The following is a 14,643-nucleotide window of genomic DNA, read 5'->3' as shown; positions in this document are numbered from 1 at the left end:
TTAACCCAAAGATGAGAGTTTGAATATATTTGAATAATATATTTGAAACTATATATCTGATCTTTAAAAGATAAAGGATGAGAGATCAAGCAAATCCCCCCATTGCAGGAGCTGTTGTGTGAGTTGTTCAGAAGGTCGTGCCCTTTGCTTGCATCACTGATCCTTGTTCAGTGTCAAAATATAAAGTCCAGGTGGTGTTTTTATGCAGTAGTTTTGGGGTAGGTTAGTTTGGGCTGTCTGCAGCCAAAGAAGTTGTTTTCAGTTGTCTTTAGCCATAGCTTACACAAAAGACTCTTCTGTCAGATTAACTTCAGTTCTCTTAAACTGTTACTTTTTTTCTTCTGATTTGAATGCATTTTGACTCCCAGGTTCTCCAGCAATTGCAGATGTGTTTTTCCTTTACTCCTAGCACATTTTTTAATGCTTTGAATGTGTTTCATGCTGTTAAATAGTTAGCATATTAGTCAAAATGTCTGTATCATAGAATCCCAGCATGGTGGGGATTGGGAAGGACCTCTGGGGATCATCTAGTCCAGCCCTCTTGATAAAGCAGGGTCAGCCAGAGCAATGTCCAGGCAGGTTTGGAATCTCTCCAGGGAAGGAGACTCCACAGCCTCTTTTGAGTAGCCTGTTCCAGTGCTCTGGCACCCTCACTGGAAAGAAGTTTCTCTTCCTGCTCAGATGGAACCTCCTGGGTTCCAAATTGTGCCTGTTGCCTCTTGCCCAGTTGCTGGGCAGCACTGAAATGAATCTGGCTCCCTTGTTTTGACTCCTAGCATTTAGATATTTGTAGGCATTCAGAGGATACCTTCTTAGACTGCTCTTCTCCAGGCCTTTCAGCATCTCAGAGATGTTCCAGTCCCATCATCACCTTCATAGCCTCTGCTGGACTCTCTTCAGTAGTTCCTTGTCTCTTTTGAACCAGGGAGCGCAGAACTGGACCCAGTACTCCAGATGTTTAGAATAAAAAGATCTCTTTATTTAGAATAAACCAAACCAGGTTGGAAGAGACCTTCAAGATCATCGCGTCCAACCCATCAACCAATCCAACCCACCCAAACAGCTAACCCATGGCACCAAGTACCCCAACAAGTCTCCTGAACACCTCCAATGACGGCGACTCCACCACCTCCTGGGGTAGCCCATTCCAATGGGCAATCACTCTTTCTGTATAGAACTTCTTCCTAACATCCAACCTGAACCTCCCCTGGTGCAGCCTGAGACTGTGTCCTCTTGTTCTGGTACTGGCTGCCTGGGAGAAGAGACCATCATCCGCCTGTCTACAACCTCCCTTCAGGTAGTTGTAGAGAGTGATAAGGTCACCCCTGAGTCTCCTCTTCTCCAGGCTGAGCAATCCCAGCTCCCTCAGTCTTTCCTCATAGGGCTTGTGTTCCAAACCCCTCACCAACTTTGTTGCCCTTCTCTGGACTTGTTCCAGCAAGTCAACATCCTTCCTAAACTGAGGGGCCCAGAACTGGACACAGTACTCGAGATGCGGCCTAACCAGTGCAGTGTACAGGGGCAGAATGACCTCCCTGCTCCTGCTGGCCACACTATTCCTGATGCAGGCCAGGATGCCATTGGCCCTCTTGGCTGCCTGGGCACACTACAGGCTCATGTTCAGCCTACCATCAACCAGTACCCCCAGGTCCCTCTCTGCCTGGCTGCTCTCCAGCCACTCTGACCCCAGCCTGTAGCTCTGCATGGGGTTGTTGTGGCCAATGTGCAGAACCCGGCACTTGGATGTGTTAAATCTCATGCCATTGGATTCTGCCCATCTGTCCAGCCTGTCGAGGTCCCTCTGCAGAGCCTCTCTACCCTCCAGCAGATCAACTCCTGCCCCCAGCTTGGTGTCGTCAGCAAATTTACTGATGATGGACTCAATGCCCTCATCCAGATCATCAGTAAAGATGTTAAAGAGCACAGGGCTTAGCACTGATCCTTGGGGCACACCACTAGTGACTGGCCGCCAGCTGGATGTGGCACCATTCACCACCACTCTCTGGGCTCGGCCCTCCAGCCAGTTCCTAACCCAATGCAGTGTGCTCCCGTCCAAGCCATGGGCTGACAGCTTGGCCAGCAGTTTGCTATGGGGGACGGTGTCAAAGGCCTTGCTGAGGTCCAGGTAGACCACATCAACAGGCCTCCCCACATCCACCAGGCGGGTCACCTGATCGTAGAAGGAAATCAGGTTGGCCAGGCAGGACCTGCCCTTCCTAAATCCATGCTGGCTAGGCCTGATCCCTTGGCCATCCTGTAAGTGCTGTGTGATTGCACTCAGGATGACCTTTTCCATGATCTTGCCTGGCACTGAGGTCAGGCTGACAGGCCTATAATTCCCTGGCTCATCCAACCGGCCCTTCTTGTGGATGGGCACCACGCTGGCCAGCTTCCAGTCCTCTGGGACCTCTCCAGTGAGCCAGGACTGCTGAAAAATGATGGAGAGTGGCTTGGCCAGCTCATCTGCCAGCTCTCTCAGCACCCTAGGATGAATCCCATCTGGTCCCATGGACTTGTGGGGATCCAAGCTGCTGAGGATTGTTCCAACCACCTCCTCATAGAACATTGACGAGAACGGAGAGAGGGACGACAGCACTCAACATGAGTGATAGTAATCATCCAACTTTATTGCTCCACACTTCATTATTTATAGTCTTATCTTATGCATAGTTAATTCTATTCTAATTTAACACATACTATTGGTTTCTCTCTAAAAGGTTACATCATTGTTTTCACAACTCTGTGGAATTCTTCTATTCGGTCTAATTGCTCTCTTTCCCAGATCTCGCCTCCTCCTTATCTTGCTCGCCTCCCTTCTCAGGGGCAGCTGGACTTCAGCATACCAAGCAATCAGCACTTTCTCACATCTCCTACTCCACCACTATATTATCAACAGAGAATTCTTCAAGGCCTGAATTGCACAGGTGTTCCTGGGACCCATGTCCCCTCTTGCTCGAAACAAACCCCAACAAATCCCCCGTTTTTCTTTTGTGCAAGTAAGGCCTTGGAGGTTATCCTTTGAACACTTTGCATAATACAATTATAAACAAGTTTAACAATAATCAAAATTAGTACAATAATGCCTAAAAACCATAAAGCTTACTACTATAATTAACAAACATATTTACATCAAGTCTGGGTATCCCTATCAGACACGTCTGAAAAGGTTCACCCACAGTCTGAAGGCTCAATCAAAATTCATTATTGCCTGTTATGTTGGGCCATGTTACCTATACAAGGCACAAAGCTTAAGTTGAATCTAGATAGAATGCTCTAACAGAGCTGGCATAATACATGGTCAAAGATAACAGACATTGTAAAGAAGAAATTAGGTCTTAATAGTTCTGATCTTTACATTTCACTCTTCTTATTGACAGAGAAGACTTGATTATGCCTGAACACATTGCACACAGAGATTAAGACTCAAATGCAATCCTTAGCACTGTCTTTTACAATCTGCTTTAAAGTTGTGTTGCATCTTTATTTTCTCTAGGATGGTCAAAAATCATGAATTGTTTAATGGTAGCAAGATTTCTTTAATCTGTAAAGGTAGATCTGGCCAGGCTCTAGCTTCACAGACAGAAAACTTGCAGGCAATCAGCAAGAGCAAAAGAGCTTCATTGCTTTGCCCAATATAAAATTACCCATAATAATGTGTTTTTGCTCATTCTAGTAATACTGATCTCTTATTGGTACCATTAAAAAACTTTTTTTTTTTTGCTATGGGGTATTCTCTCTTTCACCCTTTTTTTTTTTTTTGTAATTTATTTATCTGTTTGTTGATGTTTTCAACCGAAAATGAAAATGCATGTTGTGTTGTTATGAGTTTTGATTTTCCCTCTAGGTGTGTAAAATTATAGCAAACTGGTGAGATAACATATAAGTCCCTATGAACATTTTCTCTAATCACACAACAATCAACCAACCATAATATTCAGTCCTAATTCACATGATGCTGTGTTACATTCTTCTGATTGATGCTTTTGATCCCAGATTATCATAACAGTTATTGTGATCGATGTTCGACTTCATGGGAAAGGCTGTTTCCTCTTAGTCTTGATTCTTCTGCACATTAGTGAAGGAATACTTGTTAAAATTAATACCTATTTACTACAAACCTTAACTATATTACATGGAGCTCTTTTGAAATGCCTAGGCAGACAACTAAGAAGGTTCGAACCAAAAGAAAATCTTACAATTTGAACTCATTACTAAGTACATACACCTTACTGCAATTACTATGTACTAAGTACCTGTAAATACCAAATGTTTATCATTCATTATGTTTACCAGGAAAACTTAGCGAAACTCTAAATAACAAATCTCTGAAAGACATTACAATCACAAATTAATAAATTAGCACTGTTGCTTTAACCTTGAGTACTGTGTCCAATTCTGGGCCCCTCAGTTTAAGAAGGACATCGAAACACTTGAGCGTGTCCAGAGAAGGGCAACAAGGCTGGTGAGAGGCCTTGAGCACAAGCCCTATGAGGAGAGGCTGAGGGAGCTGGGATTGTTTAGCCTGGAGAAGAGGAGGCTCAGGGGTGACCTCATTGCCCTCTACAACTACCTGAAGGGTGGTTGTAGCCAGGAGAGGGTTGGCCTCTTCTCCCAGGCAACCAGCACCAGAACAAGGGGACACGGTCTCAAGCTGCGCCAGGGGAGGTTCAGACTCGAGGTGAGGAGGAAGTTCTTCACCGAGCGAGTCATTCGGCATTGGAACCGGTTGCCCAGGGAGGTGGTTGAGTCATCGACCCTGGAGGCGTTCAAGGGGAGATTGGACGTGGCACTTGGTACCATGGTCTAGTACCAGAAACTGCGGGGGGGGGTGTGTGTGTGGTGTGGTGTTGAGGTTAAGACCACACCCAGTTGCTGCATCACGTCCCGGCCCACCAAAGCATTGATTCCATTAGGCAATGGCATAACTGTAACTGTAATTAAGGCCTGTTTTCCTTCAATCTTCACTACAATTTTGTGACTACTCTGCATTACTGCTTGAGCTCCTCCAACACCTTCTACTTCTCCTATTGCTGGTTCTAAAGGCCAGTGTCTCGGCCAGTGTGCATTACTCATGATTGTGATGTCAGCACCAGTATCTAGCAGGCAAATTAATTTCACGTGCTGAGACCCGTACCAAAATTCAACACTAGCGACTGGTCGTCTTCCCATTGGTATAGTTAAGAGAGCCAGTCCCCCTGTGGATCCAAAGCCTTTGTCACCTCGTACAGGCTGATCGCATGCCATTTCTGCAACTAAATTTGGAATTGGTACCAATTGAGCTACACGGCTACCTTGCTGTATAAAAATTGGAGGATACATAGTCCACATCACAACACAAATAACACCACTGTAATCCGCATCAATTACCCCTGGCAATACCATTACCCCTTTAACACCCTCTTATCGGTTTCAAGGCCGAAGTCTTGGCAGAAAGCCCAGCACAGAAAGCTGCTGCCCAAAGAAGAGGCGGAAGCAAGACTGCAGAAAAGTGCTGGAAAACCCAGTATACCTTCTTGCTGTCCCAGTTCAGAAGGTGCTTCCTCCCACTTCACCAATGAAATAGTTTAGATCCGTTCTTTCCATTTACCAACTTCCGTCCACCATATCCCCTTTCTTAAGGGGACAACGTCAACCGGTCACACACCCATAGATGATCGACCCATTAACAATGCTCCTACAGGCTGACCATTGATGTATATAGGCCCCTTTACATTTGTTTCCACTTTAATGGGCCGATTATCTATTAAGGTAACGTCTACTGCTGTTGCCACGTCCAAGCTGATGCTCCCTCTGGTTGCTGGTTGTAAGGCTGAGGTGTCGTTTTCATTTCTGCGTCCTGCTAGTAATAGACTGGAGCTGCCACTTGTGTCCCGGTGCGGCGGCTCTTCGCGCTGCTCCGGCCGTTTCCCGAACTTTGACATGCATTGGTGGAATGAGAATTACTTCTACAATTATCACACCATACAAATTTCACTCTACATTGTGATTGGATATGCCCTTCTTTACCACACTTATAACATCGTATCTTCCTTTGAAAAACATCCCCTTGTTGCCCCCTCGTATTAGCCTTTAAAGGAGCTAAGGCTGCCAATATTTGGGTTTGTGACTCCACAGCCTCTTCCAATTTCAGTGATCGTTCAGCCAATTTGTGCATACTATCTATGAGAAAAGCCTGTGGACCAGAAGGTATGTTAGCTGCTCTTTCCAGGATCTCCTCAATTGTGGCCCCCTGTGGTAAATTTACCAATACTGATTTTGTTTTTGTATTAGCTCCTTCAAAAGCTACATTTTTTAACATATAACCCTTTAAATAGTCAGGAATATCCGAATTACTCATTGCCTCACATACACGATCTACAAATTCTGCAAATGACTCTTCTGGCTTTTGTCTTAAAGACATATAGTGCGGCCTTTTAGGGTCTGCTTGTACTCTTCTTAATGCCTTTTGGGCACATTCCATTGATTCCTGAAAGACCACAGGACCACTTCGAACTTGTCGTTCAACACCAAACCATTGTCCTGTTCCCATTAATTGTTGCGCTGTGACTCCAGCCAGAGGATCCCCCTGCTGCCGTTGTGTATTCTCTGAGAGCTGATAAAACTGACCCCAAAAATTATCAAACATGATCATTTGAGAAGGAGTCAAAATCATTCTCATCAGTGTCTTAATGTCCTCTGGAACCAACAAATCACTACCCCAGATATACTGCAGCATTTGTCGGGCACGCTCGCTATGTAACCCACTTTCAGCTACCGTTGCTCTCAATTGCTGCAAAATCTTCCAGTCCAAAACTTGATAGTGTCCTTGATTATGATCAATATCATACGTTACAGGAAAACACAGTACCTTAGACAACTCAGCAGCCACATCGTAACATCCATTTTTCACAGCCTCCTGCGCAATCGCTTTCCAGTTAATTCTCACAACCGCTCCCGAGCTAGGTTTCTTCTCCGTTTTACCCCCTTTATTTTCTAAGAGCATTTCTTTTCCCTGGGAACTTTCTAAAATCAGTTTTTGACACATACACTCCACCAACTTTTCTAACTGAGCCGGAGAAATAGATAATGGTGCCTCCCTCTGATTTACTGTCTCAGTTTGTGATTCTACGTTGTCGTTCAGTTCAGCCGAAGCCCCCACTCCCTTAGCCAGGCATGCTGCGCCTGGGGCTAGGTCATTAGGCACCTCACTGAATTCCGTCGGTGGGGGTGGAGGTGGAAATTCAGTTCTTGCAGGGCACGGTAGTGGTATTGTGCTCTGTGCCGGAGGCGGCCCCGGGCGATATTTTTCAAACACCTCCTTCGGTCGCAATTCAGATACAACTGGTGCTGCATCCTGTTCTGACAAATTCGCTGTAACTGCAGCAGCCATTCGCTGTTCTAACTTATATTTTTTGATACAGTTTATGCATTCTTGCCACGGCTTTTGCAGTTTTATAGCAGCTTTATCACCATCAATTACCAAGTCCCACAACTTGTTCCCGTATTCTCTCCAACAAGCTTCATCAAAATAACTATCTCCACTAGGGAAATACCCTAAAGTGGATCCATGGGCCAAAAGCCCAGGGATTACTTTAGACGATATCTCCGCCTTACACTTTTCTAAAAAGCATTGAAATAAGGAGAGCGCTACCTCTTTTTCCATATTCACCAACGTCCGCGAACTTCACTGCGGCGTTCCGTTTCCCGCCGGTGTCCGCTGCTCCTTTCCTCAGGCCCGCCGATCCCGGCCCGCCCAAGCTGCCGCCGGCCCGCCAACTCCAGCCCGCCAACGTTTTCCACTGGCATGCCAATTTCGGCCCGCTGACTGGCCCGCCCGAGCCTTCCTCCACGGTCGGCTCGCCCGTAATCCCCGGGTGCGGTCTCCACCGTCGTCCCCGTCGAAACAGCTCAGAGTACCCGCAGAATAGGGTCCCTGTTCAAGGCGCCACTTGACGAGAACGGAGACAGGGACGACAGCACTCAATATGAGTGATAGTAATCATCCAACTTTATTGCTCCACACTTCATTATTTATAGTCTTATCTTATGCATAGTTAATTCTATTCTAATTTAACACATACTATTGGTTTCTCTCTAAAAGGTTACATCATTGTTTTCACAACTCTGTGGAATTCTTCTATTCGGTCTAATTGCTCTTTTTCCCATATCTCGCCTCCTCCTTATCTTGCTTGCCTCCCTTCTCAGGGGCAGCTGGACTTCAGCATACCAAGCAATCAGCACTTTCCCACATCTCCTACTCCTTTGCTATATTATCAACAGAGAATTCTTCAAGGCCTGAATTGCACAGGTGTTCCTGGGACCCATGTCCCCTCTTGCTCAAAACAATCCCCAACAGAACATAGGGAAACTGTGCATCTCCCTGGCTCCTTCTGTAAGCTCTGCAGGCCAGCTGTCAGGAAGACGTTCTGTCCTGCTAGTAAAAATTGAGGCAAAGAAGGTGTTAAGTATCTCTGCCTTTTCCTCATCCCTTGATACAACATTTCCCTCCATGTCAACCAAGGAGTGGAGGTTGTCCTTGCCCTTCCTCTTGCTATTAATATATTTATAGAAGGACTTTTTGTTGTCCTTCACAGGAGAGGCGAGTTTAAGCTCCAAATGTGCTTTTGCCTCCCTGATTTTCTTCCTACATGATTTGGCAACATCCTTAAACATTCCATGGGTTGCCTCCCCTCTCTTCCAAAGATGATACACCCTCTTTTTTTCCCTTAGTTCTATTAAAAGTTCATTACCCATCCAGGCTGGCCGTCTGCCCCAGCGGCTCATCTTCTGGCACATTGGCACAGCTTGTTCCTGAGCCTTCAACAATTCTTCCTTGAAGTAGGTCCAGCTCTCCTGGACCCCTTTATTATTAAGGGCTTTATCCCAAGGAACCCTCTGAATTAGTTCCTTGAGTAACCTGAAGTCTGCCCTCCGGAAGTCCAGAGTGGAGGTCTTCTTGCTACCCCTCTTAGCTTGATCAAAACCCGAGAATTCAATTATCTCGTGGTCACTGGACCCCAAACACCCTCCAACCACCACATCACCCACCAGCCCTTCCCTGTTGGTGAAGAGGAGGTCAAGCATAGCCTTGCCCCTGGAAGGCTCTCGCAGCACCTGGGATAAGAAGCTGTCCACCATGCATTCTAAGAACCTCCTAGACTGTCTCCTCTCTGCTGTGTTGAGATCCCAGCAGATGTCAGGCAGGTTGAAGTCTCCCATGAGAACAAGGTCCGGAGATCCTGAGACAGCCCTAAGCTGCCTATAGAATGCTTCATCAACATCTTCCTCCTGGTTGGGTGGTCTATAACAGACTCCAACCAGGGTGTCTGCCCTGCCGGTCTTCCCTCTAATTCTTGCCCACAAGCATGCAACCTGATTGTCCCTAATCTCCGTCTCAATGGCATCTAGTGCCTTCCTGATGTACAGGGCCACCCCTCCACCCCTTCTTCCTTGCCTGTCTCTCCTGAAGAGCTTGTAGCCGTCAATTGCAGCGCTCCAGTCATGTGAGTCGTCCCACCACGTCTCTGTGATGGCAACTACATCATAACTTTCCTGTTGCAACAAGGCTTTCAGCTCCTCCTGTTTGTTACCCATGCTTCGTGCATTAGTGTACATGCACTTCAGCTGGGCTGCTGGTTTCATCTCCGACTCTAGCTTGTCGTCCCCAGACTCTTGCCTGAGGGGACTAGTTTCAGCCCCTTCCCCCTTTGAAACTAGTTTAAAGCCCTGTCGATGAGACCTGCCAATTCCCTTCCCAGGATCTTTTTACCTTTGGGGGACAGGCCGTTCTCATATACTGTGACCTTTCCCCTTCTCTGGGACAGATGTACTCCATCTGTTGCCAGCTGGCCTGGTGCAGTAGAAGGTTTCCCAATATCAAAAAACCCAAAATTCTTTTGACTTGCACCAGCCTCTAAGCCACTTGTTAACTATAGCTGCTGACCTGTTCCTTACTGTATTCCCTCCTGCAGTTAAGGGTATTGATGAAAAAATTACTTGTGCCCCTGACCCCTCAACCAGGTCTCCCAGGGCCCTGAAGTCATCTTTGATAGCCCTGGGAGTTCTGGTTGCCACATCATCATTCCCTTACTGCATAACTAGTAAAGGGTAGTAGTCAGAGGGCTGCACCAGTCTAGGCAGCCTACTGGTAACATCATTGACTTGGGCTCCTGGCAGACAACAGAGTTCCCTATGAGATGGGTCAGGCCGACATATAGGGTCCTCCATTCCCCTCAGAAGGGAATCACCAATAACAATTACCCTCCTCTTTTTTTTGAGGGAACAGGTCCTGATGCCAGGGGAAGGCTGTTTAACCTTAGGCTGCTTTGCCTTAGGCTGTTTAACCTTAGGCTGCTTAGCTTCAGGGAGAACCCCAGATGGTATGTCCTCCGGCATCAGGACCACCTCACCCTCGATCTCCAGTGCTCCATATCTGTTTTCCAAGAGCAGCGGGGAAGGTGAGGGGAGGCAAGGAGGTTTAACTTTGCGTCTTTTGAGAGGAACCTGCGTCCATTCCCCTCTGCTTTTTGAATAACCAGCCTCTGCTGGGGGAGCCTGCAGAGCCTGCTTACTCTGATTCAACTCTTTCCTCCTCTGGTTCATCTCTTTCCTCCTTTGGTCCATCTCCTTCCTCCTCTGGTTCATCTCTTTCCTACATTCCCTTACATTTCTAAGGCTAGCAACCTCGTCCTTCAGTCTGGCCACCATATTAAGCAGATAGTCAACCTGCTCACACCCTATACAAGAGTTGCCCCCACAACCCTGCTTCTCAAGAGCCAGGCTCCAGCACTCTCTACAGCCAGATATCTGGAGAGCTACCTGCTTGTGTTCTACCTCAGTCTGGGTCGACACTGATTTTTTTAGGGAGATTTTGCTGCGAGTTACAACCATGCCTGCACCTACTGCACAACAACAAAAACAAAACAAAAAAAATTTAGAAAAAGTGGGGTGGCGCGTGAGAGCATGAGATAGTATGGGCTGCCTGATGAAGAGAGCCTGCGCGAGCCGCAGCTGACCCTTTTAAATTCAGCTGCTCCCGCCGCTGGGATCACAAGTCTGACCACGTGAAAGGACAGCTGCTCCTTCCTCGCGGCAAAACTCAGCAGCGATGGCGATTCCCGCAGCCCGAAAAGGAGAGCAGCGGCTGGTCCCCGGCGGTTGCTGGTCTTGCTGCTGTCCCGAGAGGGCTGCCCGATGAAGAGAGCCCGCGCGAGCCGCAGCTGACCCTTTTAAATTCAGCCGCTCCCGCTGCTGGGATCACGAGTCAAGTAAAGATATAAGACAACTATGTTGTCTCACATAGTAATGTAAATGAGCTGTTTCATGCCAGGACAGGGATCCGTTAGAGCTAGCAGATGAATGCAAATGACCAGCAGGCTAACTTTGGTTATTGGCCAGTACGGTGTGTCTCTGCCAAGACAATGGAGGCAAACCCATGATGATGAGAGTCTGGGAGTGAATGATTTCCCTCCCTAGCCATCACCCCACTACTGCCAGAGCAGAGTTGTTGAGTATGCTGTGCCAAACAGGTCTATTCAAGCTACTAAGTGGTATTTAATTCCCATCCCCAGTCTGCTGGTTGTGAGGAGACCTTTTGAAAACTGAAACTTGAAGCCTTTAGGACTCCGCATGGCTGGGACTAGATTTCTTTAAGCAGCTTAATTCTCATCCGCTGAGAATATGTCTTCATTTAGAGGGATATCCTGTATATTCCCTGATTTCATTTTAGAAAGGAGCAAGTGATGTTCCACTTCCTTTGCATGTCACTTATCTTCCTGTTCTTGCATGGGATTCAGATCTGTTCTGATCAGAAAGTGCTGTTATTTGGGTGTCCAACCACAGGACATTCCAGATGAAGGCAACCGCTGCCTATGTTATTATTTCCAGTTAGATCTGAAGTGGCCAAACTTGCACAAGCCTGAAGCTTTTCCTCCAGCTGCAGTGTTGTTTGACAGCAGCTATTTACAACAGCAATAAAAAAGAGATGGACAAGAGATGATAAATCTGAAGTCACAGGTATTGCTGTTGGCTTTCAGAGGAAAACAGCTGCCTTGGTGGTGGGGAGGAAATAGAAATGATTCTTTGTGTAGAGTAACATTTGCTAGAGGTGCAATTTTGATGAGCCTCATGAGACAATCTGAAATGGTGAGGACTGGCTAACGTACTGCAGTCAAAATAAAGGTCAGATTATGTGTGTGTAAACATACTTTTTTCTCTTTTCTTGTAGTGTCATCTAGACTGTCACAGACATCCTCTCCTCAGTCAGGCTGCCCGTCACCTTCCATCCAGGCAGGCAAAGTCATCTCCTCGTCGCAGAAGCACAGCAAGAAGGCCCTCAAACAGGTAAGGAGCCTAGTCCAGAGCTTGGCTCAATGATTGATGCAGTGATTTTTGTTCTCTGGTAGATACCTTTCTCAGTAAAACTGCATTCTGCAGGGAGGAAACTCAGGGCTGCCTGACTGTCTCATAGTAAATAGCTCTGTTTTGCTAAAATATCCCGCTCTCTTAAGGGTGATTCCAAATGTTATGCTGTTTAGTTCTGTGCTTTTCCTCTGGAAACTCTTTTCATTATTATTTTAAGGAACAAATGTAAGATGTTATTTCTTTTCACCCAACCCTTTGAGTGTCCTTAGCTTTCTACAGTCTAAGTAAATGGAAGGTCTTTTGGGGAAAATAATTGACTTCTTCCTTGAGTTAGCAGCATCTTTTCCCTTGCAAGGCTTTCTGGTTTTGCATATGTGGAGAGAAGAAGGGGAAGGAGAGCACACTGACTTTATGTTGCCCCTCTGTTGAGTGCTAGGAGGGAAAGAGGAGGACTGGTTGTTTGCCATGCTTGGAGAATGACTCTGTGTAGACAGAGTTAATTTTTTGCAGGCAGGATGAAATGGGTGTTTGTACTTCAAATTATGTATTTCTCCTGATGAAAAGTCCTGATGAGTGACCTATTTGCAGGTGTTTCCCCAAATGCATTGTTCAGTTTTCCATGGTCCTTTTACAGGTGTGCTGGGTTGAGGCAGCCCCCTTCCCCACCACTGGCAACAATAAACACTCAGACAAATGGATTGCAAAAGTGATGGAAAGTTTAAATAGAAAGCAGTGAACATTTACAGAAAACCAAAAGCGCAGTGACAAAGAAAGATCCCAAAACAGACCCAGAGAGATCCCATCCCCACCTGAGGGTACACCCAAGACCCCCAGGGCTCCTTCTTCCCCCCCCACTGCTAGGCTAGTCTCAGCTGGCCAGGTCTGAGACTGCCCATCCACCCCATGGCCTTGGGCCTAGCCAGGCCCAAAGCCAGGAGGCATCTCCCCCAGTTACCGGCTGACGGAGGAGGAAAAGAGTGCTAGACTCCGTACTGCATCTTATAGTGTTGCAAAGAATTGTGGTAAGAAATACATAAATTCCTGTGTCCACCCCTCTGGGCTGGACTTCTGGACACAGGAAGTAAACACAGCAGGGGGCACCCAGCTCAAACTGCAACAACAGGAAATGTTTTATGAGGGTTAGATTTACTCCTTAGTGAAGTGAAAACCTGTCAGGAGTTAAGGATCAAGTTGCAGAGGGGGTCCTAGTCCAGCGATTACAGAGGCTTGTCACAGATAAAATCATGATCTGTTCCAGACAGGATTTACCTTTTCCAGACTGGACTGTTTGTGGTGTTCTGCAGCTGAGAAACAACACTGGGGATGGTATTCAGCTAACAGATGTCTGGGGCATTGGGAAAAGGATCTGCAGTGAGAGGGAAGGATCTAATTAGGGCAGGTTATTGAGGAAAATGTTACAGGGGAAGATAAGGCAACAGAATGAACTAGAGCACTTTTTCCAGCAAGAGAGGGTTGATATCAAAATGGGATGCCAGTTTTAGGGAATCTTCTCTATCTTCTCACTTGTCTATTCCTTGACAGAAGCATCAGTGTTACTGTGATGCTCCTTGCTCCTGATAGCTGCAATAAAGCTGCAAGATTATGTCATCACTTTAGGGAGATTTACTTCTGAAATTCAGATTCAAGCTTCCACTTTCATTTGAATCCTCAGTAAATGGCTTCTTACTCATTCAGCAAGATGTTGATGGTACTCTTTGCTTTCCTTTCCTCATCACTTTAACCCTAACTGGAAATCATTTCTTTCCAATCTCTGCAAAGACTTTTCTCTCTGAAGAGAGTGATCAAGCAGACTCAGGGTTCATAACAAACCCCTTTCATGCTCAGTAGTTCCTCCCCGTTCTCTTTGGTCTGTAGGTCCTTGTTTTGCAGAATCACCTTGGAAGGGACTTCTGGGCAAAGTCACACTTAATTTCCAAACCAGTATTCTTTCCAAACCTGTACACCATCTAGCTTTCTTCTCTTCCCAGCCTCTGCCCTTACATGCCTAATAATTTATTTGTTTTCATCTCTGAATTCCCCATGGTCCTGTTCCTACCAGCATTCCCCCACCATTATATTAATTCCCCTCTGACTCTACTTTTTCCCTTCACTCTGCAGCTTTCTTATTCTGATATGTCTACTTCCCATTCAGGCTTGTTCCAGCACTGTTGCTGAATGTAATGGGATATGTCAGAGCCATTGAATTCCAAAATGAAAACTGTTTTCATTTTCAGTGTGGATCTCATTGGTTTAGGGGGAAAGAAAAAGTCAGAAACCCTAGAAGAGAAATGGGGAACCACA

General features: G+C 46.3%; 1 protein-coding gene across 2 annotated transcripts in view; it reads left to right on the top strand.

Moving 5' to 3' along the window:
* The window catches only part of ASXL2 (ASXL transcriptional regulator 2), a 154,898-nt gene that overhangs the window by 110,326 nt on the left and 29,929 nt on the right, over nucleotides 1–14,643 (top strand). For both annotated transcript variants that reach the window (XM_068143067.1, XM_068143068.1), the window contains one exon: nucleotides 12,206–12,321. In XM_068143067.1, coding sequence (XP_067999168.1) covers nucleotides 12,206–12,321 — 116 coding nt within the window. The remainder of the gene's footprint in view (nucleotides 1–12,205; nucleotides 12,322–14,643) is intronic.

This window comes from Melanerpes formicivorus, unplaced genomic scaffold (genome assembly GCF_026170545.1).
Source record: "Melanerpes formicivorus ecotype bairdi unplaced genomic scaffold, bMelFor1.0.p_v2 SCAF_9, whole genome shotgun sequence".
NCBI classification, from domain to species: Eukaryota; Metazoa; Chordata; class Aves; order Piciformes; family Picidae; genus Melanerpes; species Melanerpes formicivorus.
The sequence above is the reverse complement of the archived record's forward strand: the minus strand, read 5'-3'. Positions and strand labels throughout refer to the sequence as shown.